Source organism: Chiloscyllium plagiosum, unplaced genomic scaffold (assembly GCF_037043375.1).
Source record: "Chiloscyllium plagiosum isolate Xiang-an unplaced genomic scaffold, Cpla_swu_hap1 HiC_scaffold_1, whole genome shotgun sequence".
NCBI classification, from domain to species: domain Eukaryota; kingdom Metazoa; phylum Chordata; class Chondrichthyes; order Orectolobiformes; family Hemiscylliidae; genus Chiloscyllium; species Chiloscyllium plagiosum.
The window spans coordinates 123,324,236-123,349,655 of NW_028270139.1; the positions used below are offsets into that span (position 1 = coordinate 123,324,236).

General features: G+C 41.2%; 1 protein-coding gene across 3 annotated transcripts in view; it reads left to right on the forward strand.

Moving 5' to 3' along the window:
• alpk2 (alpha kinase 2) overlaps nucleotides 1–25,420 on the forward strand; it is a 95,467-nt gene that overhangs the window by 66,893 nt on the left and 3,154 nt on the right. For all 3 annotated transcript variants that reach the window (XM_087990347.1, XM_087990343.1, XM_087990350.1), the window contains exons 10-13: nucleotides 6,146–6,417; nucleotides 11,752–11,840; nucleotides 14,715–14,932; nucleotides 15,536–15,584. In XM_087990347.1, coding sequence (XP_087846473.1) covers nucleotides 6,146–6,417; nucleotides 11,752–11,840; nucleotides 14,715–14,932; nucleotides 15,536–15,584 — 628 coding nt within the window. The remainder of the gene's footprint in view (nucleotides 1–6,145; nucleotides 6,418–11,751; nucleotides 11,841–14,714; nucleotides 14,933–15,535; nucleotides 15,585–25,420) is intronic.

The window sequence follows — 25,420 nt, forward strand, 5'->3', positions numbered from 1 at the left end:
AATCAAGATTAGAGTCGTGCTGGAAATGCACTGCAGGTCAGGCAGCACCCGAGGAGCAGGAAAATCAAAGGTACCTGGTTTTCAGATGATACTAAAAGGCAAGGCACGACAGAATGACTGTGAATCTGTGAGGTCTGAATTAAGTGGCAATCTGCTAAAAGGTAAGGCTGGGCAAGGCAGAGATGTTGTGAGCATCGAAGTAACTTCAAAGTGAGTGTGTGGTAAAAGAGCAAACAAAGAGATCTAAAATGCACCCTGCTTCCATGCATGAGATGGGTGCCTGTTGCTGTGCTCAAAACAGTCCAGCAGCATTGAAATGTAAGGCGATGGTGGGCGCCAAAGTGCAGTATTGAAGTACAGAATTTAGTTAAAGACGTATCATGACAATATGGTGGGATTGGTGCTTTGTCAATGCCAAATTCCATAGACTGAGAGTGCAGGTTGCTGCTGTCCATTGACGGTACCCTAAGGTATTGGATAATGTTGGCCAATGCAGAGGTCTAGAATAGATGCCAGTGGATTGTAACCACCAGGCAGTCATTCAGACTTCAAAGTTGGGAATTAATGCTGTCTGGCTTTTGCCAGCTGCAGGAAAATGGCAACTTGTAAATAAATGTGTGAGATTAATAATTAATAAGACATCAAGGCATGAAAATAGGCCCCTCATCACTTACCAAGGAGACTCTCAACTAGCCATTCAAACTTAAGGGGAAAATTGGCTCTTTGTTTTCCCAATGTCAAGAAACTCATTTTTCATTCTCACTGTATTTTCCCAACTTTCTCGCCATTGCCCATGTCATTCACACAATGAATAGGTTATGTCCTCTATGATAGTCGGAGGGTTTTCAAGGATGTAGCATCTGATTTTCCTCAACAGTAGGTCCTATTCAACCTCATCTTTTACCTGCCAGTAGTTGACAGGCTTCAAAGTTACAATGCCTGAGCGACTATGGACTTCCCTACTGCAGAGCAACACGGTGGCTCAGTGGTTATCACAGTACCAGGGCCCTGGGTTCAATTCCAGCCTCGGGTGACTGTGTGGAGTTTGCACATTCTCCCTGTGTCTATGTAGATTTCTTCCCACAATTCAAAGATCTGCAGGAAACGTACGTTGGCCATAATGTTTAGGGATGTGTGGATTAGCCATTGGAAATGCAGAGTTATAGGGTGGTGGTGGGGGGGTTTGATGTGATGCTCTTCAGAGTGTTGGTATGGGCTGAATAATCTGCTTCCACGTTATAGGGATTTCATGATACTGCTCAGAATTTTCTCCTGAGATTATATCACATACAGACATGAAAGCATATAAAACAGGAGCCCCTCAGTAAGATCATGGCTGATGTATTTGTTTTTCATGTTCCACATTTCCAAATACCACTGATAATCTTTGATTCCGTTGCCTAACAAGACTTAGTCTACCTCTGCCTTCACTGCCTTCTGAGGCAGAGATCTCCATCATCACACAACACTGAGAGAAAAACAAATTCTCTACATTGTTACATCTCACTGGGTAGCAAGTTAGGAAACAAGCCCCACTTTCCCTAGAGTCATCACAAAGATTAAAACTTGTTTTAAACTACGCAAACTTCCTAATCTACCTGGTCAGAGAAGCCCAGGCTAACAGAAAACTACAATCAGCTTACTGTACTTAACAGGAATTATAATTTATTACAAATAAATAGATTGTACCCACTGGTAAACAATTCTGATTCATTGACATTTAATTCTACTAGTTAAAACTCTAATCCTTTTCAAAAAAGATCCTCTGCACATACAGACAAAACAAATTAAAATATGAATGGTGGGAATATATTTCCAGGTTAATGGCCCCAGTCCATAGGGTTTTCTGTTCTTCAATCTTCTCTCCAGTTCTTTTGACTTATTTGCAGGAGTCACAGGTTATTGGTACATTAACTGCAAAGTCTCTTAGGTACTGATTGAAGCAGCAGCTTCCCAGCAACCGGTGAGGGAAAACAAACTGGCTTTCTTCAGGCTTCAGGTATTTTCTTGGAGAAAAAGACACACCATCTGCTAGTTCAGCATTCCAAAGCCTTGTTCTAGTGTGCACACCCACAAGCTGCACAGGAGCCAATCAACTAGTTGTTAGGCTGGTGGCCTTTGTTATCCTCAACTGGTCATAACTCCAGAAACTAATCTGCAACCTATTGCTGGCCAAATCCCACTTTGTACACTGTCTGGTACGAGCCTGTCTGTAAACAGTCTCTCCTACCGCTCAAACAAAACAGTAGTGTAAACTTAGAATGTATTTCAATAACTAGCTTTCAAAATGAGCAACTATTCCTTCCACTATCCTTGGTTTTAATACAGCCCATTCCCATTTCAGTCCACAACCAAAACCACTGAAAAACTTAAAAAAAGGTACGGTCTTTACTTTGACTGCAACCTTATAAGATGTTTCAAAAATACACTTCAACACAGTTATGTGATGCACAAAAAACAAAACATAAGACTTATATCCATTCACCCTTCCTCCCCTTTTACAACCTTAAACAATCTTAGCTTTTCTTAAACCTTTAACTTATTCCATCATTTTACACTCAACTTTGGTATAATCCATTTGGAGAGACAAAAGTGAATATTTCCTTAGCACTTGATTAAGTTGTTTTTATTGAAGTGTAAAATACTAGTCTTAGACCCAACCTTCTCTTTCCAACTGGATGTAAAATTCAATACTAATAAGTTGCTGTCACCTAGCAGCTATCTAGCCTTAACTTGGAGACTATTAATTAAGTAATCTTGTCACATCATCCAATAACAAGTCTTACATAATCTGCTCTCTGGTCAGCTTGAAAATGTGCTGCTGTAAGAAACTATCTCAAACTGTCACTTGCCAGTACCCCTTCAATAAATCAGTCTTAGACGGGAATGATGCACTGCCGGTGCTATTGATAACCATAGATCTAGGTATGAATCTGTTTTCATGACCACATTTACTGTTCTATATCCATACAGAAAATTGTTGATTCATTTGGTTTAGGAACTCCAGCTGCTTTGACTAAGTTCAAACAAGTGATTATCCAGCACATATTGAAACACTGTTTCCATCTGTCATTTTTTTCTGTGTTAACTGATAATGATGTTGTCTCATCAGTATTGACTCTGCCATCTCCACATCATGCATAGCTAACATGTTACAACTACAGACTACATTATACTTTGTTTAGTACCATTTCCCTTGTGATTCTAATTTTACTAAGTTTCTCTAGAAGACAAACACTGACTTTACTTAGTCTTTTCCTTTTTAAATACCTGGTAAAAACTCTTGCTCTCTATTTTTATATTTCTACCTAGCTTCCTCTCATGCTGTAATTTCTTCCACCAGATTGACTTTTTAGTCATTGTCTGCTGTTCTTTATATTCTGATCTGTCATCCGACCTGATGCATAGTTATATACTTTTCTCTTGGTGTATCCGTATCTTCTTTAGCTAACCACGAATAACGAGTCCTCCCTTTAGAACATTTTTTTTAGATTAGATTCCCTACAGTGTGGAAACAGGCTCTTCGGCCCAACAAGTCTATACCGACCCTCCGAGGAGTAATCTACCCAGACCCATTCCCCTACTCATGCACCTATCACTATGGGCAATTTCCCATGGCAATTCACCTGACCTGCACATCTTTGGACTGTGGGAGGAAACCAGAGCACCAGGAGGAAACCCATGCAGACACAGGGAGAATGTGCAAACTCCATGCAAACAGTCGCCCGAGGCTGGGATTGAACCCAGGTCCCTGGTGCTGCAAGGCAGCAGTGCTAACCACTGAGCCACCGTGCTACCCTTTCACTACGATAGGAATATCCTACTCTGAGTATTCTTAAATATCCACTTAAATGTCTGCCATTATGTCTCTATTGATCTATCCCCTAACTTAATGTGACAGTTCACTTCAGCGAGGTCAGCTTTCACGTCCACATATTTACCCTTAAGTTTAAAATTATAGTCTTAGACCCAACCTTCTTCCTTTCAAACTGGATGTAAAATTTGATACTATTGTTCTTACTGCTACCTATGGGTTCCTTAACTCTGGTGTCATTAATTAATTTATCCTGTCACATTAAACAATAAAAAAATTTATGTCATCTGCTCTCTGATCAGTTTTTTAAAGTGGTACATTTTCAAGCCATCTCAAAGACTTTCTATGAACTCCTTATCCAGGCTATTGTGGACAATCTAATAGATGTCAGTGCTATCTTGGTGAGCAGCAGCCCTTTAAATATGTCTTGGATTGCCATGGGGATTGCCATGGGGAGGAATAGGTAGTTAATGAGGCACATTTGGTATATGGCGAGAAATCTCAATACGCCTTGCATCGAGATGTCCAAAAACTACTTCTGTCAGCGTCTCTTCTCCCACCTCTCCATTGGCTAACCATGAAAGGGCAGCCAGAGGTAAAAAGGGAAAAAAGTTCTGCCCTAAGACATGGAGACATTAATCCATGGATTGGGAGGAGAAAGTTGCCAGCTGCTCAGCATGGCATGTCCTGATCAATCGAGATACCAGCCTCTTGAAGGCAAATGACTCCACCATGACACGTAACAGGGCAGCAAAGGAAGGAGAAGTGAACCACCCCTGGCTTGCAAATTCCATTTCCCCATGCAACAATGTGCCACCACTATAAAACATCTGTTGATCCAAAATTGGGCTCCTCAAGTCATCTAAAGACCCATTGTTCTTGAATCTGAGGGACTGCTGATAGTGACTTGAAGGGAGACAGGGGCAGAGATTAAATTATATTACAGATATAATTGATGCTGCTGTCTTCAAATGTTGAATGAAAGTTGTTGTTTTCCTGATGTGAATAATACACTCATTTTCATTTATTCTTATTCAGCCAAAATCCAGGAAGTTTAGGCAGCTGTTTGGCAGGAGCCAAGTCTTGGAGATTGGAATACAATTGGTTATAGCTATACATCTCATCAGCACAAAGATATGCTAAGGATTGCACTGCTTGGTTAGCTAAAATCCACCTCACCATCAGGATATTAGGTGGCTGGGTTACTTGAAATTGAGTTCAGGCAAATTTTTACCAACAAATTCAATCTATGAGCAAGAATCAGCTGGTCAAATAACAGTGCCAAGACTGCTACAGCTTTTCTGGATCACATATCTGAATTCTGACTTTTATGTGGAGGATTCTGACATTTTTTTCACCATTAAACATATTCAGTCTCAAGGGGTTTCTACTTACCCCATTTACTGCCCAAAGAGACAGTCATTCAGATCATTGCCAGGCATGGGGTTGATTCCTTGGACATGTTGTTTCTAATAGCTTTTTCATGAGAGGCATGCTGAACAACATAACTTGTTAGAAAATCTACAGGTATAAGTCAAAATATTGAGTGCTTTGTTCGGAAAAGTAGTTACTGCTGAATAGCCACTTGGTTAATTTATGAAATTCACATTGGGTACTGAACGTTTGATGTGTGTTCATAGCTGACATCCCAATAATGCTGAGTTCAAGCTTTATACCAACATGATGAGAAAAGAAATGCAAGTTTAATATAGAACATAACTGATAGGTTTCTCTTGTTTAACACCACATTTAGAAAAATATTATAGTATCTGTGAGTATCATTGTATTCCCAAGATATGTAGTAATATAAGAACAAATTCCTCAATACTAAATTCATTGCTTGGGGATGATTTGAGTTCATTGAAAACACTGTCTTGTTTTGACCTGTTTATGAAATATGGATCTAATTGCTCTTGAGATGGTGGTGGTGAACTGCTTTTTGAACTGCTGCAGTCCAACTGCTATAGCTACACCCACAGTACTATTAGGTCGGGAATTGCCAGATTTTGATCGAGTGATCATGAAGCAATAGTGAAATTATTGCAAGTCGGTGACTTGGAAGGGAAATCTCTTGTGGTGGTGTTGTCATGTAACTGTTGGCCTTATACTTCTAGACAGTAGAGATAGATGTGCATATTTGGAAGGTATTGTTAAAAGACCCTCAGTGAGTTGCTGCTTTATATTTTGTGGATGGTATATACTGCATCCATGGTGCCCTGGCAGCGGCAGGTGGGAATGTGTAATGTGCAATGAGATGCCAGTCAAGTGGTTTCACAGTGTCGTCACAGTGTCAGACTACAATAACATTATTTTTTCACTCTTATTTTTTAGGAGAGAAGATTGAATTATTACAACCCATAATCAAAAAGGAGCTCCCAAATGAGTGCAATTTTGATGTCAAGATGTATGGCAGTATTGCAACAGAAAAGTCACATTTTGGTGAAGGATTGCACCGAAAAGCATTTAGGACTAAAGTTATTTATGACCTTTTACCTCTGTTCAATTCTGGACATAGGTGTGTCTTAAAAATTCACAATGCCATTTCGCATGGAACAAAAGCAAACAGCGAGCTCATAAAACAGAACTATCAATTGGCAGTACAGGTAAAATATGCAGATTGACATAAGATGGCATGACCTTGAAATATCCCATATAGATCATGCAAAAACGCTTTAATAAATAATTTGAATGATATTACAAACACAATTGTCAAACTAAGTCAATATTAATCATGCAATGTATTATATAATTTTAAAAATGTATTCATGCGATGTGGACATCGCTGGCTAAACCAGCATTCATTGCCCAACCCTAAATACCCAGAGTACAGTTAAGGTTCAACCACACTGTCTGGAGTCACATGTAGGCCAGACCAGTGAAGGATGACAGAGTTTCTTCCCTAAAAGACATCAGTGATTCAGATTGGCTTTTACAACAATTGGCAATGGTTCCATGGCCATCAGTAAATTAGCTTTTTATTCCAGTCTTTTTTAAATTGAATTCAAATGATACCATCTGCCCAGGTAGACTCAAACCCATGTCTTCAAACTATTAGCCTGGGCTTTTGGACCAGTTATCCAAGGACATTACCACTACATCACCATCTCCATGTCTGTGCAATGTTTATAAGTCTGAAGCCTCAAATGCACATTTTTGTCTTCCACAGAATTTATTTCAGGCCTTTCCTAAAGAAGTTTCTCTTCTTTAACAGAACATAATTAGGGATTGATTTCTATCCCCTTTGATGGTCAATGTTGTGCAATGCCATCACAATACTCATTGCTCCACTGCTGTTAACATCTGGATCAGCCATCATTTTGTTTGGAGCCTAGTAGCGAGCAGCCCAGGAATTTGCTTGAAATAGGCACTTGTTGAACTGTGAAATTCAGTGAAAGATGTCAATAGGACCCCAGTGCAATTTTGAAGTACCAATTAAAGAGATGAATCTTCAACAGACCATGAAGTTAAGCAAGTGTGGCTTTTTTATCAGGAGTTCTAATTTTTTTTACAGATAGACTCAGAATTTTGAAATCAAGCTAAGAGGGTTTTTAAAGCCTTTACATCCTCCCATCCTTAAGAGGCAAAAATGGCACAGCTTTGTCATTGCCAATATTCTTACAGCCTTTAGTTTTTTTTTCTTACAGCCACTGCCTTAGTCTTAAATAAACATATGATTGAAACTGGTGTTGCTCATCTGCAAGGGCTTACCTGAAAGCTCTTAGTATGAAATGGGATAATGGTGAGTACTTCAGTAGATGAGTAGATCAAATTTAAAAGCTTTGTATGAAGCATTCAAAACAAAATTAATGAGTTAATGGTGCAAATAGAAACAAAAGGGTAAGATTTGATAGCGATTACTGAGACATGGTTGCAAGGAGTCCAGATCTGGGAATTGAATATCCAAGGGTACTTCGCATTTCAGAAAGATGGACTGAAAAGAAAAGAAGGTGGTGAGGCCTTGCTGGTGAAGGAAGGGATCAGTGTTATAATGAGAAATTACATAAGCACGGGAGATCAAGATGTGGAATAAGTCTGGGTAGAAATAGCAAAGGGAAGAAGTACTTCTTAAGAGTAACCTATAGGTCTATGAGCAGTGGTTCTGCAGTGGGGCACAGTATAAACCAGAAAATATTAAAGGTTTGCAAGAAAGGTACAGCAATAATCGTGGGCGATTTTAACATGGAATTGGAAGAATCAAATTGGCAAAGGTAGCCTGGAGGCAGAGTTCATTGAATGTATTAGAGATTGTTCTTGGAGCAGTATGTTGTGGAACTAACCAGGGAGCATGCTGCTCTAGATTTGAGGAGAGATTTTGATGACATCATATTAAGGATCCTCTAGGAAGTAGTGACTATAGTATGATAGAATTCAAAATTCAGGTTGGGGGGTGAAAAAGTGGAATCCTACACTAGTGTTCTGGAATTAAACAAAGGAAATTACATAGGCATGAGGACAAATTTGGCACAAGGAGATTGGGCAAGAAGGCAAAAAGGTTAGTCAACAGATGACGAATGGCGGTTGTTTAAGAAGCTACTCAATTCCTCACAACTAAAATATATCCCAGTGAGAAAGAAAGATGGTTGGGGTGGGGGGGGGGGGGGGGGGGCGGGGGGGGGGGGGTGTAAAAAACCTCCGTAGCTAAAAAGGAGATCAAGGACTATATAAACTCAAAAACTGAGGTGTACCATATTGCAGGGGCCAGTGGCAAGCTGGAAGATTGGGAAGTGTTCAAACATAAACAAAGGGATACTTAAAAATTAACAAAAAGAGCTAAGGTAAATTACGAAATAAAAGTGGTACAAAATATCAAAAAGGATAGCAAAAGCTTCTATTGATATATAAAGGAAGAGAGTCACTAAGGTAAATGTTGGTCCCTTGAAAGATGAAGTCGGAGAGTTAATAGTGGGGAACACTGAGATGGCCGAGATGCTGAATCAATACTTTGCCTCAGTTATCATGGTGGAGGACAATAGTGCCATTCCTACTGGAACAGGCAAGGTTATAGAAAGGGTAGAACTTAGAACTATCAACATCGATAGGGAAAAGGTACTCAGCAAATTATTAGGATTGAGGGCAGATAAATGCCCCAGGCCTGATGGCCTACATCCTAGGGTATTCAAAGAAGTGGCAGCAGATTTAGTGGATCCATTGGTTACAATATTTCAAAATTCCCTCGACATGGAAAAGATCCCAATGAATTGGAAAGGCTAATTCCTCCCCCCCCTTATACAAAAAGGGGGGGAGGAATTATGTGGGAAATTACAAACCAGTTACTTTAACATCTGTTGGAAAACTGTTTCAATCAGTTATCAAGAGAGCAATATCAGGAAACTGGGAAAATCAAAATGCTATCCATCAGCATGGTTTTATGAAGAGCAAATCAAGTTTGACTAACTTGCCAGAGTTCCTCAAAGATGTAACAAGCAAAGTGGATAATGGGGGTCCTGTAGATTTAATATATCTGGGACTCCGGAAGGCATTTGATAAGGTGCCACACAAAAGGTTAATTCCACGAGGTTGGATCATATGGGATTAGAGGTGATTTATTAGTTTGGATAGATGACTGGCTGATGGACAGAAGACGGAGAGTTGTGATAAATGGGTTTTATTCTGGGTGGCAAGATGTAACTAGTGGGGTGCCACAGGGTTTGATCCTTGGGCCCCAGCTATTTACAATCTAAATTAGTGACTTGGACACAGGGATAGAAGGCTTTATAGCCAAATTTGCAGATGACACAAAAATAGGTAAAATGGTAAATTGTAATGAGAAAATAAGAACCTTAAACATGGATGGAGATGGGTTAGAAGAGTGAGCCAAAGTGTGGCAGATTGATTTTAATGTTGATAAGTGTGAGGTCATGCATTTGGGTCAAAAAAGAAGGAAAGCGACCTATTATTTAAAAAGGGAGAGACTTCAGGGTGCTCCAGGATCTGGGTGTCCTCGTTCATGAGTCACAGAAAACTAGCATACAGGTGCAGCAGCTAATAAAGAAATCAAATGAAATGTTGGCTTTTATACCGAAAGGAATACAATATAAGGGTAAGGAAGTATTGTTGCAACTATACAAGGCATTGGTGAGATTGCACCTGGAGTATGTGCATAGTTTTGGTCCCCTTATTTGAGGAAAGATGTAATGGCATTGGAGGCAGTTCAAAAGAGAATGATTCCATAGATGAGGGGTTTGTCATATGAAGAGAGATTGAACAGTTTAGGCCTTTACTTTCTGGAATTTAGAAGAATGAGGGTAGATCAAATTGAGGTATTCAAGATGATAAAAGATATGGATAAAATCGATGTGGAGCCAATGTTTCCTCTTGTGGGGCATTCTAGGATGAGAGGTCATAGTCTTAGGATAAAGGGTAGCAAATTTAAAACAAAGCCGAGGAGAAACTAATTCTCCCAAAGCATTGTGAATCTGTGGAATTTGCTACCCCAAAACATGGTGGATGTTGGGACAAAGAGTAAATTTAAAGAGGAGTTAGACAGATTTTTAATTGATAATGTGTTGAAGGGTTAGAGGGAGAAGACAGATAAATAGTGGTGTGAAGCATATCAGCCATAATCAAATGATGGAACAAACAAGATGGGCTGACTGGCCTAATTCTGCTCCTACATTTTCTGGAACATCCGAGCTAGTATATCTTAAATAAGCAAAGGTCAAACTGTTGGTAGTCATGATAAGTATTGTAACAGTTCATCAATGCTGAAAATGTGTTGCTAGAAAAGCACAGCAGGTCAGGCAGCATCCAAGGAGCAGGAGAATCGGTGTTTCGGCATAAGCCCTTCTTCAGGAAACGTCGATTCTCCTGTTCCTTGGATGCTGCCTGACCTGCTGCGCTTTTCCAGCAACACATTTTCAGCTCTGATCTCCAGCATCTGCAGTCCTCACTTTCTCCTCCTAACAGTTCATCAATGTCCATTTTTAAATATGAAGACATTTTCAGAAGTTTCTACATGAACATAGATTACAAATTTAAAGTCATGAATATGGTATGTTTTCACTGGGCGTGACACATATGTCTCAATTTTAATCCAACACACTGGGTAGATTTGGGTGCATTGAGGTTTTTGCAGCTCAACTCCCTCTCCCTATGCCCCACATTATCAAGTGTATTGACATCAAGTGTTATAAGATTTGACAGATTTAAGTCTATGTGGATGTTTATTAGGTTGCAGTTAGAGGTGCAAGATTTACTTTGCCGTATAGTAACTATATTAACATTTTGGAGAAAGTACAACACAGCTGAAATCTAAGATTTCGATCAGAGTAAAGGAGAAACTTTCTCAACCAGAGTTTTGAGGCTGTGGAATATATTTCCAAGGTTATTAGTTGAGGCAGAATCAATGTCAATACGCAAAATCAGATTGGATAGGTACATGAAAGAAAAGAGGGTTAAAGTTCATGCAAGTGCAGAATAGGGTGAGTGACTATGATTAGAAGTATTTTACTTGGGCAGGATAAACAACAGCATGGACTAATTGAGTTGAATGACCTATTCCTGTGTTGTAATCTGTGTACAAAGTTTCATGTGGTCATGCTGTTTTATTTTCTATTGATATTTGTTTATTTGGTCACGGGGTGTAGGCACCGCTGGCTTGGGCAACATTTACTGGCCAAATCCTAATTGCCCTTCTGATGGCAGTGTTCAGCTGCCTTCTCAAACCATGACAGTCCATGGTGGGTAGGAAGGGAGTTCTAAGACTCTGACCCAGTGACATGATGGTGAGTGGCCTTGGAGGGAAATTTGGAGGTGGTAGTGTTCCCATGCAGCTGCTGCCCTTGTCCTTCTGGGTACTAGAGTTGGCACATTTGGAAGGTACCATCAAAGGATTGATTAAGTATCAGAGGTAGGAATGATTACTGTAACTAGAGCACAAGGATGATAAATATATTTTTATTACAGTAGACTAAAACAACCTTATTGTTCATTTTTAGGAATGCCATGTACAGAATGCTGCTAGGCAATATGGCAACTTGTTTTCTGCAGAGGGGACACTATTAGAAGGCTTTGGGGAAGCTCCTGAGTGAGTACATGTGTTTTTTTTAACTGGCTAGATTTTCACTTGACTGTGATATAAAGCCAAATATTTATTAGTGTTAATGTTAATTCTAAAAACTGAAGTGAGCATTGTAATGAGAATAATCATAATAAATCCTGTTGCTGCCAACAATATGCTGCTGTGCAAGTGCGTCTTATAAGTTGCATTCCTTTGGTGGAATCTATTATAGGGACCTGAACAATTGTGGGCTATGGCAACAAATACAGCAGGATCATGCCAATGTCTGACAAGGCCTATCTCAACAAGGGGAGTAATTCCCTGTATCTTTTAACTAAGTTCTGGACGTTGCAGTGGAATTCTTGCTAGTTAGTGGTGACTTGCATATTAAGGAGAATTATCGCTTGTTAACCACCTTATTAATGGCACGTAGAATCTTGGAATTTTACAGTACAGAAGGAGGTCATTTGACCCATCGGATCTTTACTGGCCACCCAGCTAGTCCCACTGTCCAGTCCTACCACTAAATTTATCCCTTACAAATATATATCCACTTCTGTTTTGAAACCTCCTGTGGAATCCACCTCCTCTACTCTCCCACGTAGCACATTCCAAATCCTACAACTCTCAGAGTGAAGAAGTTTCTCCTCATCACATTCCTAGCCCTTTTGCTGAAAATCTTGAAATTGTGTCCCCCGACTTACTGACATACCAACTAGTGGAAACAAAATATCCTTCCCAACCCTTTCACAATTGTGCATAATTTTGAATACCTCAATAAGGTCACCTTCAATCTTCTCTGCTCCAAGGAGGATAAGCCCAGTCTCTCTAATCTTTCCTTGTATCTAAAATGTTTCATTGCTGGCATCATCCAAGTAAATCTTCCTTGAACTCTCTCCAGGGCTTTAGCATATTTCCTTAAATAAGGTGCCCATATTCTAATCTTGCCTCATTTTTAACTTACCATCTACCGTGAGCAAATCAGCTGGCAAGAATTCTTGACCTGGTAGTCAAAGTGGGTACTTCAACCCATGCCTGGCCAAGATGAGCTTCCATCTTGGGTCACTAAGCAACAGCACCTCAACATGCCAGCCATGTACACAGACATTGGCTTTAGGCATGTTGCAGTCTCTAAGAACCCTCTGACACTTCTCCAATCCACTTTGAGTATTTTTTTGTACTTCAGTACTGCAGCTTAGGCTGCAGCAGCATCTATCATTGTAATGCTGCAGCAAGGACACTTGGTGCTTGTGGACATGCACCAGCTCATGGATTAGGTCAGGTTGTGTCTCTAAGCTGTTTGTTTGGTTTGTTAGTGTTCACTCATTTTGAGCCTAGCTGGATATTTACAGCATCACTGCTTTGTCTTACCTTTTTTCACCTTGCTCCTCAGCTAGAGATACCAGGCTCACAATACTGCCATACCATTTAGCACAGACACAAAGCCAGTAAGCTTGTGATGGTTTCCAGCAGTCCTCTCTCAAGTCAAGGGTGATAACCTTCAGTCAATAGGTCCCAGCACACTCTGTCTGAGACAGCATCTGATACCAGTCCAAGTGTTTGAAAACACTTATTTAGCCCTCAAGGTCAGGATCCTCTCTACATAAAGGTTGAGGAACTGAATTACGGGCAGCCTGTCACCTACTTTTACTCTTTCTGCCTTATTGTATGCTAATTTCAACCTGGAAAGATAAAGAAGCTGCTTCTAATGTAAGTTGGTGGCACAGTTATTACTTTTGGTGCAGATGGCTGAACCAGCATTTATTGCCCATCCCAAGTTGCCCTTGAGAAGTTTTTGGTGAGCCGTAGTCCATGTACTATGGGTATACCCACAATAAGGTTGAGGTGGGAAGTCTGAGGTTTTGACCCAGTGATACTGAAGGAACAGTGATATATTTCCAAGTCAGTAGAGTGAGTGGCTTGGAGGGGAACTTGCAGATGGTGGTGTTCACATTTATGTCGTCCCTCTAGGTGATAGTGCTTGAACGTTTGGAAGGTGCTGGCTAAGGAATCTTGGTGAATTCCTGCAGTTCATCATGTAAAGAGTACACACTGCTGCTACTGAATGTTCGTAGTGGAGGGAATGGTACTTGTGGAGGCAGTGCCAATCTAACAGGCTGCTTTGTGCTGGATGGTTTTAAGCTGTGTGAATATTGTTGGAACTGCATTCATCCAAGCATGTGGGGAGTATTCCATCACACTCCTGACTTGTACCTTCTAGATGTTGGGCAGGTTTTGGGAAGTCAGGAAGTGAGTTACTCGATGCGAGATTCTTTTATCAAAACTTGATAGATTAGACCTGGAGAATGGAACACATTCCTATTTCAGGAATACTGAGGCCAATAATACACATGCTGCCATCCTTTTACAGATGACTTCATGAAGCCTGGAACTGAACATGGGAACTTCCCACCTGCATGATTCAGTTACACATTTCTGAATAATTTATTTAATAATCATGCTGATTTCTGATCTTCTAGTTCATGTTCTTTTACGGCACGGTGGCACAGTGGTTAGCACTGCTGCCTCACAGCGCCAGAGACCCGGGTTCAATTCCCGCCTCAGGCGACTGACTGTGTGGAGTTTGCACATTCTCCCTGTGTCTGCGTGGGTTTCCTCCGGGTGCTCCGGTTTCCTCCCACAGTCCAAAGATGTGCAGGTCAGGTGAATTGGCCATACTAAATTGCCTGTAGTGTTAGGTAAGGGGTAGATGTAGGGGTATGGGTGGGTTGCGCTTCGGCGGGGCGGTGTGGACTTGTTGGGCCGAAGGGCCTGTTTCCACACTGTAAGTAATCTAATCTAATCTAATTTTTGCAATTAAATAACAAATGTTTTTTTGTTACCCAGTGACAAGAGTTACACATCCAATACAGATGTTACACAATCATGTTTCTTTTCTAGAGTTATTCCAATTTATCTAATTCATCGCCCAGCAAACAACATCCCTTATGCAACAGTCGAAGAAGAACTGATTGGGGAGTTTGTTAAATATTCGGTGAAGGATGGCAGAGAGCTAAACTGTGGTAGGAAAGAATCTGAGGTCGGTCTGAAATGCTGCACATTTCAACATTGGGTCTATCAATGGACAGATGGAAACCTCCTTGTCACAGATATGCAAGGTAAATAAATATACTGTTTTGAAACCACTTATAAGAGTATTTGTGTGTGTTTGCATGCGTACGGACACACGTGTTCAGAGATGTGCAAGCTGGTCAGTTTAAGCGTACTAACTGTCCCAATATAAGACTACAAGGGATTGTCATGGAATCATGCAGCAGTTAGTCCATCATTCCATTTTTAAGGAAATCACCCAATTAGTGCTACTCATAACTCTAGATTTATTTTTACCTTTCATGTATGAATCTAGTCAAAATGCAAGTATTCAAATTTGGTCTCTCAATCTGTGCTGCATTTACTATTATAGCACATTACCATCATCGCACGCTACACTGTATATTTCCTACACACAGCTACTTATTAGTTCCCTATTTACTGAAATAAAATTGGACTAGCATAAGGGCACAGTCAGTGCCCTTTTCATTTGCTCACTTTACAACCCTTTCACTTTAACCTTTTTTTTTCTTTTCTGCTAACTTACATTGCCACCATTTTAGATGTCCTGTATTCACAAATTTTCATTTTGTTTCCATTTATGGAAAAGCATTTGTCTGAATATTTACAGCATTTGTAAAAAAAAACTCTTTCCAATTGTTTTTCTGTAGGTGTCGGAATGAAATTAACTGACATTGGAATAGCAACCAGTCGAAAAGGGTAAGTGAAGAAAATGATGGGCTGCACTTTTACAATAGTCCATTCTCAGTATCTCAATTAATGATGCTGCAACAGCATTTTGACTGTTTCTAGGTGGATGCCATGTATCTGTAGAAATATTACTGTAAATTATTTGTGAAGGCTTCAACCAGAAATAGTAACACTCTGCTATAAGTGCTGGGTTGAAATCCCATCAAGAATATTATCAGTAGGATGGAAGTTTAAATTTTGATTTCCTCTCATGCTTAACTCTCACTTTTTGTGAATACTGGGGGCTAAGATTCAATATCCTTGATGTCAGTGGACATAAGATTATGTTTGCAAATACTTTTCAGTCTTTCTTTGAGGCTGCAAACTGTAAAATAGCTGAAGAGGACTAAATAGGTGTGATATAATCGGGTTTCCAAAAAGCAGTCAGAAAGGTGGCACGTGAAATTTATTTACTAACATAAGTTCATGGAGCTGAGGATTGACAGAGAATTAGTTTCAGGAGAAAGAGCAGGGAATGGAGCATTTTTAAACTGTTCTCCTGCCAATCCCAACCTCTCTAGAATGTTACATGGGACAGGCAAGGCCAAAGATGAACCCTTAAGTTGCTAATTAAAAGGGCATTTCCCATCCGGCCTCAATTTCGATGCATGTGTGGAGACTTCAGATAGTGGGTAAACCCAGAATGTCATCCTCCATGGATTTCGGGAGGAAGAAGGGACACATCCCTCAAGTTTCTCCATTCCACATCAAGTGTGCTACCTCACACCATCCGAATCTTCCCCCACTGTCTTTTGGTCACACTTTCCCCTTTCACTGGACTCCATGACTTAGACTCTGGTGACTGCTTGTAGTTCCAGACTTGGCCACTGCTACCACTGACACTGCTGGGAATACAGAGCGGGTGGCCAACTCTCTGGGGCAAGACGTTTACCTGACTGAAGGGTAGTAATCCTGTCTCCAGCCAATTAGCTTCCTGTGTAGCATTAATTGGCTATGCCACTGCTGTTACGGTCAAGGATGCATTCCCTGTCCATTCTTCAAGTGGTGAGGTGGGAAGTCCCACCTACTGAAATGTTATGCTCCTGAAGGGACTTAGCAGGTTGTTCCTCTAGTGTGGGCATCTAGAATGAAGAGGTACTCCCTCAAGATAACATTTTGATCAGTTAGGGCTCAGACAAGAAGACATTCTTCACTCAGGGCTTTTGAATCTTGTCTTCTTTAGAGACTCATGAATATTTCATCATTTGGATACTCAAGGCTGATCAAGGAATATCTTAAGGAATTAATGGACATAGAACATGGATAGAACATAGAACAATACAGCACAGAACAGGCCCTTCGGCCCACGATGTTGTGCCGAACATTTGTCCTAGCTTAAGCACTCATCCATGTACCTATCCAATTGCCATTTAAAGGTCACCAATGATCCTGACTCTGCCACTCCCACAAGCAGCGCATTCCATGCCCCCACCACTCTCTGGGTAAAGAACCTACCCCTGACATCCGCCCATACCTTCCACCCTTCACCTTAAATTTATGTCCCTTTGTAACACTCTGTTGTACCCGGGGAAAAAGTCTCTGACTGTCTACTCTATCTATTCCCCTGATCATCTTATAAACCTCTATCAAGTCACCCCTCATCCTTCTCCGTTCCAATGAGAAAAGGCCTAGCACACTCAACCTATCCTCATACGACCTATTCTCCATTCCAGGCAACATCCTGGTAAATCTCCTCTGCACCCTCTCCAAAGCTTCCACATCTTTCCTAAAATGAGGCGACCAGAACTGCACACAGTACTCTAAATGTGGCCTAACCAAAGTCCTGTACAGCTGCAACGTCACCTCACGACTCTTGAATTCAATCCCTCTGCTAATGAACGCTAATACACCATAGGCCTTCTTACAAGCTCTATCCACCTGAGTGGCAACTTTCAAAGAGCTATGAACATAGACCCCAAGATCCCTCTGCTCCTCCACCTTACTAAGAACCCTACCGTTAACCGTGTATTCTGCATTCTTATTTGTCCTTCCAAAATGGACAACCTCACACTTGGCAGGGTTGAACTCCATCTGCCACTCCTCACCCAGCTCTGCATCATATCTAAGTCCCTTTGCAGCCAACAACAGCCCTCCTCACTATCCACAACTCCACCAATCTTCGTATCGTCTGCAAATTTACTGACCCACCCTTCGACTCCCTCTTCCAAGTCATTAATAAAAATTACAAACAGCAGAGGACCCAGAACTGATCCCTGCAACACTCCACTTGTAACTGGGCTCCAGGCTGAATATTTACCATCTACCACCACTCTCTGACTTCGACCAGTTAGCCAGTTCTCTATCCAACTGGCCAAACTTCCCACTATCCCATGCCTCCTGACTTTCCGCATAAGCCTACCATGGAGAACCTTATCAAATGCCTTACTAAAATCCATGTACACTACATCCACTGCTCTACCCTCATCCATATGCTTGGTCACCTCCTCAAAGAATTCAATAAGACTTGTAAGGCAAGACCTACCCCTCACAAATCCGTGCTGGCTGTCCCTAATCAAGCAGTGTCTTTCCAGATACTCATAAATCCTATCCCTCAGTACCCTTTCCATTATTTTACCTACCACAGAAGTAAGACTAACTGGCCTGTAATTCCCGGGGTTATCCCTATTCCCTTTTTTGAACAGGGGCACAACATTTGCCACTCTCCAATCCCCTGACACCACCCCCATTGACAGTGAAGACGAAAAGATCATTGCCAATGGTTCTGCAATTTCCTCTCTTGCTTCCCACGTAATTCTAGGATATATCCCGTCAGGCCCGGGGGACTTGTCTATCCTCAAGTTTTTCAAAATGCCCAACACATCTTCCTTCCTAACAAGTATCTCCTCTAGCTTACCAGTCCGTTTCATACTCTCCTCTTCAACAATACGGTCCCTCTCATTTGTAAATACTGAAGAAAAGTACTCATTCAAGACCTCTCCTATCTCTTCCGACTCAATACACAATCTCCCACTACTGTCCTTGATCGGACCTACCCTCGTTCTCGTCATTCTCATGTTTCTCACATACGCATAAAAGGCCTTGGGATTATCCTTGATCCTACCCGCCAAAGATTTTTCATGCCCTCTCTTAGCTCTCCTAATCCCGTTCTTCAGCTCCCTCCTGGCTATCCTGTATCCCTCCAACGCTCTGTCTGAACCTTGTTTCCTCAACTTTATGTAAGCCTCCTTCTTCCTCCTTACAAGACATTCAACCTCCCCTTGTCAACCAAGGTTCCCTCACACGACCATCTCTTTCCTGCCTGACAGGTACATACATATCAAGGACACGTCGTATCTGTTCCTTGAAAAAGTTCCACATTTCAACGATATCCTTCCCTGACAGTCTATGCTCCCAATTTATGCTCCTCAGATCCTGTCTTGCAGCATCGTATTTACCCTTCCCCCAAGTGTAAAACCTGCCCTGTTGCACGCACCTATCTCTCTCCATAATCAAGGTGAAAGTCACAGAATTGTGGTCACCATCACCAAAATGCTCACCCACTAACAAGCCCATCACTTGTGGTTGCGGAGGATGGATTGTTCCACGTGTCCTGCGAGGAGGCGGGCATGGCTGGGGCCCATGCGGGTGCCCATGGCTGCTCCTTTCGTTTGGGGGGGGTGGGAGGATTGGAGGGAGGGGTTGTTCAGGGTGGGGACCAGTTCGGTCAGTCGAGGGAGGGTGTCAGTGGAGGGGTGCTGGTCGGTGCGGCGGGAGAGGAAGAAGCGGAGGACTGGTCGGTACGGCGGGAAAGGAAATTCAGCACCGCCTCCCTAACCTGCAATCTTCTTCCCGACCTCTCTTTTATCTTAGCCTGCTGGACAAACTTTCCTCATTCCTGAAGAAGGGCTAATGCCCGAAACGTCGATTCTCCTGTTCCCTAGATGCTGCCTGACCTGCTGCGCTTCTCCAGCAACACATTTCCATCTCATCACTTGTCCCGGTTTGTTACCAAGTACCAAATCCAATATGGCCTCCCCTCTGGTAGGACAATCTACATACTGAGTTAGAAAAGCTTCCTGGACACACTGCACAAACACCGCCCCGTCCAATCTACTTGATCTAAAGAGCTTCCAATCAATATTTGGGAAGTTGAAATCACCTATGACCAATACCCTGTGGCTTCTGCACCTTTCCAAAATCTGTTTCCCAATCTGTTTCTCCACATCTCTGCTGCTATTGGGGGGCCTATAGTAAACACCCAACAAGGTGACTGCTCCTTTCCTATTTCTGACTTCAGCCCATACTACCTCCAAAGGCAGATCCCCCTCGAACTGCCTTTCTGCAGCCGTTATACCATTTCTAATTAGCAACACCACCCCACCCTCCTTTTTTACCACCCCCCCCTAATCTTACTGAAACATCTGTAACCAGGAACCTCCAACAACCATTCCTGTCCCTCTTCTATCCACGTTTCCTTGATGGCCACAACATCGTAGTCCCAAGTACCTATCCACGCCTTAAGTTCACCCACCTTATTTCTGATACTCCTTGCGTTGAAGTATACACACTTGAATCCATCTCTGTGTCCACAAGTATTCCCTGTCAGTGCTACCTTCTCCACAGCTTCCCTACATTCTTGGACATCCTGAAAAACAGCTAACCTACTTGCTGGACTACAAGTCCAGATCCCATCCCCCTGCCAAATTAGTTTAAACCATCCCGAAGAGTGCTAGCAAACCTACCTCCCAGGATATTGGTGCCCTTCTGGTTCAGGTGCAACCCATCCTGCTTGTACAGGTCCCACCTTCCCCAGAATGCAGTCCAATTGTCCAAATACCTGAAGCCCTCCCTCCTACACCATCCTTGCAGCCACGTGTTCAACTGCACTCTCTCCCTATTCCTTGCCTCACTGTCACGTGGACAATAGGCAGAAAAGTGGAGACAGAAAATCAGCCATGATCTCATTGAATAGTGGTACAGTCACAAGGGACCTAATGGTTTAATATCGCTGCCATGTCTCACTTTTTCATAGGATACAGTGTTAACCTGTACCTGTCGTCTCATGTGCAGTTAACACACCAATTTTGTGCTGCCTGTCATTTTGCATTATTTCTGAATGCAGTCAGCACTGATTGGACTATTCAATGGCTTCATGCCTCAGCAGAAGACAAAATCTATGAGGCTAGCACCAATTGAAGCTAATCTTCACTGCTTAAAGCCAGCCTGTCTCTTCTTTAGGGAAGATACATTCTGCCTGGAAAAGGTGCTGAAACCATACTGAAGAAACACTGATCGGGGGGAGAATGATACACGGTGCAAAAAGAAGTAAGCAGGCTCCTTCCCTGACATCGGCAGAGGAGATGTATAGGAGTAGAGAGAGATCATTTATCTATAGGGACAGGGGGCTCACTAGACAAGTTGTGTAATGGTAATAATAACAGATAGCCATGGTAGTCAATGACAGGAGACAAGCCCAAAGGACTGGGATGCTGTGTTGCGAGGATCTAAATGACCTCACACCTATGGTCAAGGTTAATACAGAAATGCCATATCTCGTCCACATTGCACTCCATCAGTCATCTAACACCAACTTCTATCAATTATGTTTCACCTCACTCACACGCTGCTTCAAGCCACATACCCATATCTCACAACTTGCACTACAGTCAACTCCCCAAATGATATTACTTAATAACATTGAACTGCATTCACTGATACAGTTCCTTCTTTCTTGCAGAATTAGATGGCGTATAATCTGAAGAAGCAGGAGCTAATTAGCAGAGGGGGTGGCAAGGATGCATGCCCTTAGCCAAATGGAGGGGATGGTGATCACTGTTACTTGAATGGCCATCAATGAGGCTGTGGCCAGGAACAGGAGTGCATTATGCCCAAGAGGGTAGAGGGTTGTTGCAGGGTAGAGAAGGTTGGAAGTATATCCAAGTGTCTGTGTTGGGTCTTGAGGTTTGACTTGTGGACTGTTCAAATCAGGAGGGGTGGAGTGTCAGTATCCAAGGGAATCATTAATAATTGTGGTGTAGTTCTACAGGTAACCAGCAGTTAGAGCAGGTTTTATATCCTCTGACCTTTCTTGGCTTAACTGGAAAAGTAAGTCAGTCCTCTGATTCGAAGACAGAGTCAGGGATATTTTTGGAGGGATCCAGTTGCCTATCAGAAGTTTCAACTTCCAGGGCAATTCCTGCAGAGTAAGTTGTTCAGTGCATCTGCATGTTCCCAAGTGCAACTCAAGTCTATGCTGCAACTATGACTGTCTTCCCATTGGATAGGATTGCTGCTGAGGTAACAAGGATGAGATCAAAGCCTACCAAGGAAAGTTATGAAATTGGCTTCAATATATCTGACACCAAAAAGATAAAGACCTGAATCCTGGATTGGGTAAAAAGACACTGATACAGTAATATCCTCCAGAGAAGGAAATCTCCCATCGTTGCCTAACCTGATGACACATGGCTCCAGTCTAGTAATACTCTCAGAAGTGACTAGCAAATTGTTCAGTTGTAAAATCAACTGTTTGCAAATAGCAATAAGCAATAGATGCCCATTTCCAGTTCTGTCTGCATCCTGAGGAAACATTAAATAATAGAGTTTATTTAAGAAATATGAATTACACAAATGAAAGATCAATGATTCTGTACATTTTCATTCAATCTTGTACCAGAGAACAAGCCATAGAACATTTTCAGTTATATCCAAGAATCATTAAGCTGGTGCAGTTGTCAGCAACCTACAACACAGGAGAAACTCAATTCCATTGAGGACAAAGCAGCTCATTTGATCAGCACCCCATCCACTACCTTATACATTCATTCCTTCCATCACCAGTATGGAGTCCAATAGTGTGTACTGTCCACAGATGCAATTGCTAAAGCACATGTGATACCTCCGCCACATGAAGTGCCGAAATTTGAGAAGGTATCACCATCTCAAGGACAATGACAGATGGATAATATATGTTATCCTTGGCAACTGTATGTAAATTCCATGAACAAATAGTTAAAGACTTTTTTTTCCATTCCTCCCTCCTATATTCTGAGGTTTCTACAAACGGTAACCCTGAAGTTTTAACCATGAGGTGTTTTTTTTTAACCAAAGAGTTGTAAATTTGAAGTTGACAGTGACTAACCCTTATACCTGAGCACAATAAGTTTTCAAGAAGATATGCAGCTGCACCTGAAATATATATCCCAAAACATTCAGCACATTTAGGTGATCAAACTACCTTTGGTTCATAATATTAAACACATCACTGATAACAACAGCCAAATTTATTTCAAAGAAGTGGGATGATGGCAATTCTTGTTTGATATAGAGTCACACATCTGCGAAATAATAGCAGGTGCTCAGTCTATACAATGGTAACTAGTAATGTGATTTCTTTCCTAGATTAGACAGTCACAGAAAACTCAGCATCACCCAGTGCTGATAGAAAATGGTAGCTCCCATTAAAACTAGTGAGGCTGCTCTGGGATGTGCGCACTTATAATACCAAGTGATAGAGAAGAAAAACACAGAAAATCGACACAACAAGTTACCATAGCTGTAAAACAACATAAATAACAAAAAGGTGTATCAGTAATTATGTATTGCCATGTCTTTCTTTTGTTAAAAAAATTAAGAGGCACATGAGATATGTTTTATTGATATTTCCTATTGTTATGATCTCTATAGAGACCAATAACTATTAAAATGAATCAAATTCCTAGTTAGTAGCTGAAAAATGTACATCAAGATTTCACATTTAATAGCTTTAATTGTATCAAATGACTAAAAACACAACTGATTAAACACTACTTTCTTTGTTGGTAATTAAGTTATAGATATAAAAGGTTCCTTGTTATTCATGACATATCATACACTCTATTAAATTTCATTTCTTCTAGAAACCTGTTCACAGCCATTCCCAGCTTCCAAAGGGAATAGGAGTAGGCCATACAGCCCATTGAACCTGCCCCACCATCCTAGACCATGACTGATTAACTCTCCTCAATTTCATTTTTCTGTATTATATCTTTTAATATATTATATCCTTTAATGCCATCAGTTTCAAGAATCCAATCAAATTCTATCTCAATAATTGAATTTCCACTGCTCTCAGGGGTAGAGAATTATAAAACTTCACCTCTCTGAGTAAATAAATTCCTCCTCATCTCCACTTTAAATTACCTGTCTCTTATCTTAAGATTGTGTGCCCAATTCTCGAGTCAACTACTAGGGGAAATATCATATTTAAATCTAGAAGTCACGTGACACCACCTGACTAAAGAGCAGCACTCTACAAGTTTGCGATTTCAAATAGACCTGTTGCACTATAATCTGGCTGTCATGTGACCTCTGATTTTGTCCAGATTCTAGATTAGAGTTGTGCTGAAAAAGCACAGCAGGTCAGGCAGCATCCGAGGAGCAGGAAAATTGACGTTTCGGGCAAAAGCCCTTCATCAGGAATAGATTTTGTCCACCCCACTCCAACACTGGCACTTCCACATCATATTTAAATCCACCCTATCATGTTCTGTAGGAAATTTCTGAGTTTCAAAAGATTGCCTCTCATTCCTAAAAACTCTCGCAAGTACAGACCCAGTTTCCTCAATTTCTCTTCACAAATTAACCTCAGGATTGATATGAAGACCAAAAGTGTACACAGTATTGCAAGTGAGATCATATCAAGGCTCTGTGCAACTACTTCAAGACATTTCTACTTCTGTACTAAATCCACTTGAAATGAATGCCACCATACCATTTGCAAATTACTCTATGACAGAGTCTCCCAGATCCTTTGGGACACCAACACTTGTCGTATCATTTAAGAAATATCCATTGTGTTTTTCTACCAAAGAGAATAGATTCACAGACTTTTACTTTATATTCCATGTGCTACTTTCCAGTCCATTCACTTAGCCTGTACAAATCTTCTTGAAGCCTCCATGTACCCTCCTCAAACTTGTTGTGGTTTGATATTAGCAGCAAATTTGGAAATATTACAATTGGTCCCCATATCCAAATTACTTGTGTAGATTATGAACATCTGTTGAGCCAGTGCTGACCTTTGCAGTACCTGACTGGTTTCAGTTTGCCACTCCTGAAAATGATCCATTTTTTCCTACACTCTTGCTTTCTGTCTATTAACTGATTCCTAGCCAATGGGAGTATATTCCCCAAGTCTCATGAACTCGAATTTTATTTACTAATCTGTGTGGGATCTTATCAAAGCCCTCTGAAAATCCAAAAATACTACATCTACTAGTTTTCCTTTGTCTATGCTGCAAGTGGTATCCTCAAAAAAATTAAACATGTTTGTCAAACATGATTTCCTTCTTGTAAATCAATGTTCACCATGCTCAATTCTGGGATTCTTTTTAAATGCTCAGGTCTCACATGCTTTATACTACATTCTAATATTTGTCCTGCAATGAACATCAAGCTACGGATCTGTAATTCTCTATTCTCCCTCTTCCTCGCTTCTTAAAAAATGGGGTTACTTCTGCAACCTTCCAGTCAACAGAAACTTTGTTTCAAGAATCTATCAGTAAACTACTATCTCCACAATTCCCTTCACCACACTGATATGTAGCTCATTTGGTTCAAGGGATTTATCAGCAGTCAATCCAGCTGATCTTTCAAGTACCACCTCTTTTCCAGTACTAACATATTTTAGTTTTTCAGTTACACAGCCTTTGGTCACTTTGTATTTCTCAGAGATTTTCTGTATCTTCTGCTGTGAACATGTTGTGGAGGTGCCAGTTTGGACTGGGGTGGACAAGTTAAAAATCACACAACACCACGTTATCGTCTAAAAGGTTTATCTGGAAGCACTAGCTCTCAGAGCGCCGCTCCTTCATCAGGTAGTTGTG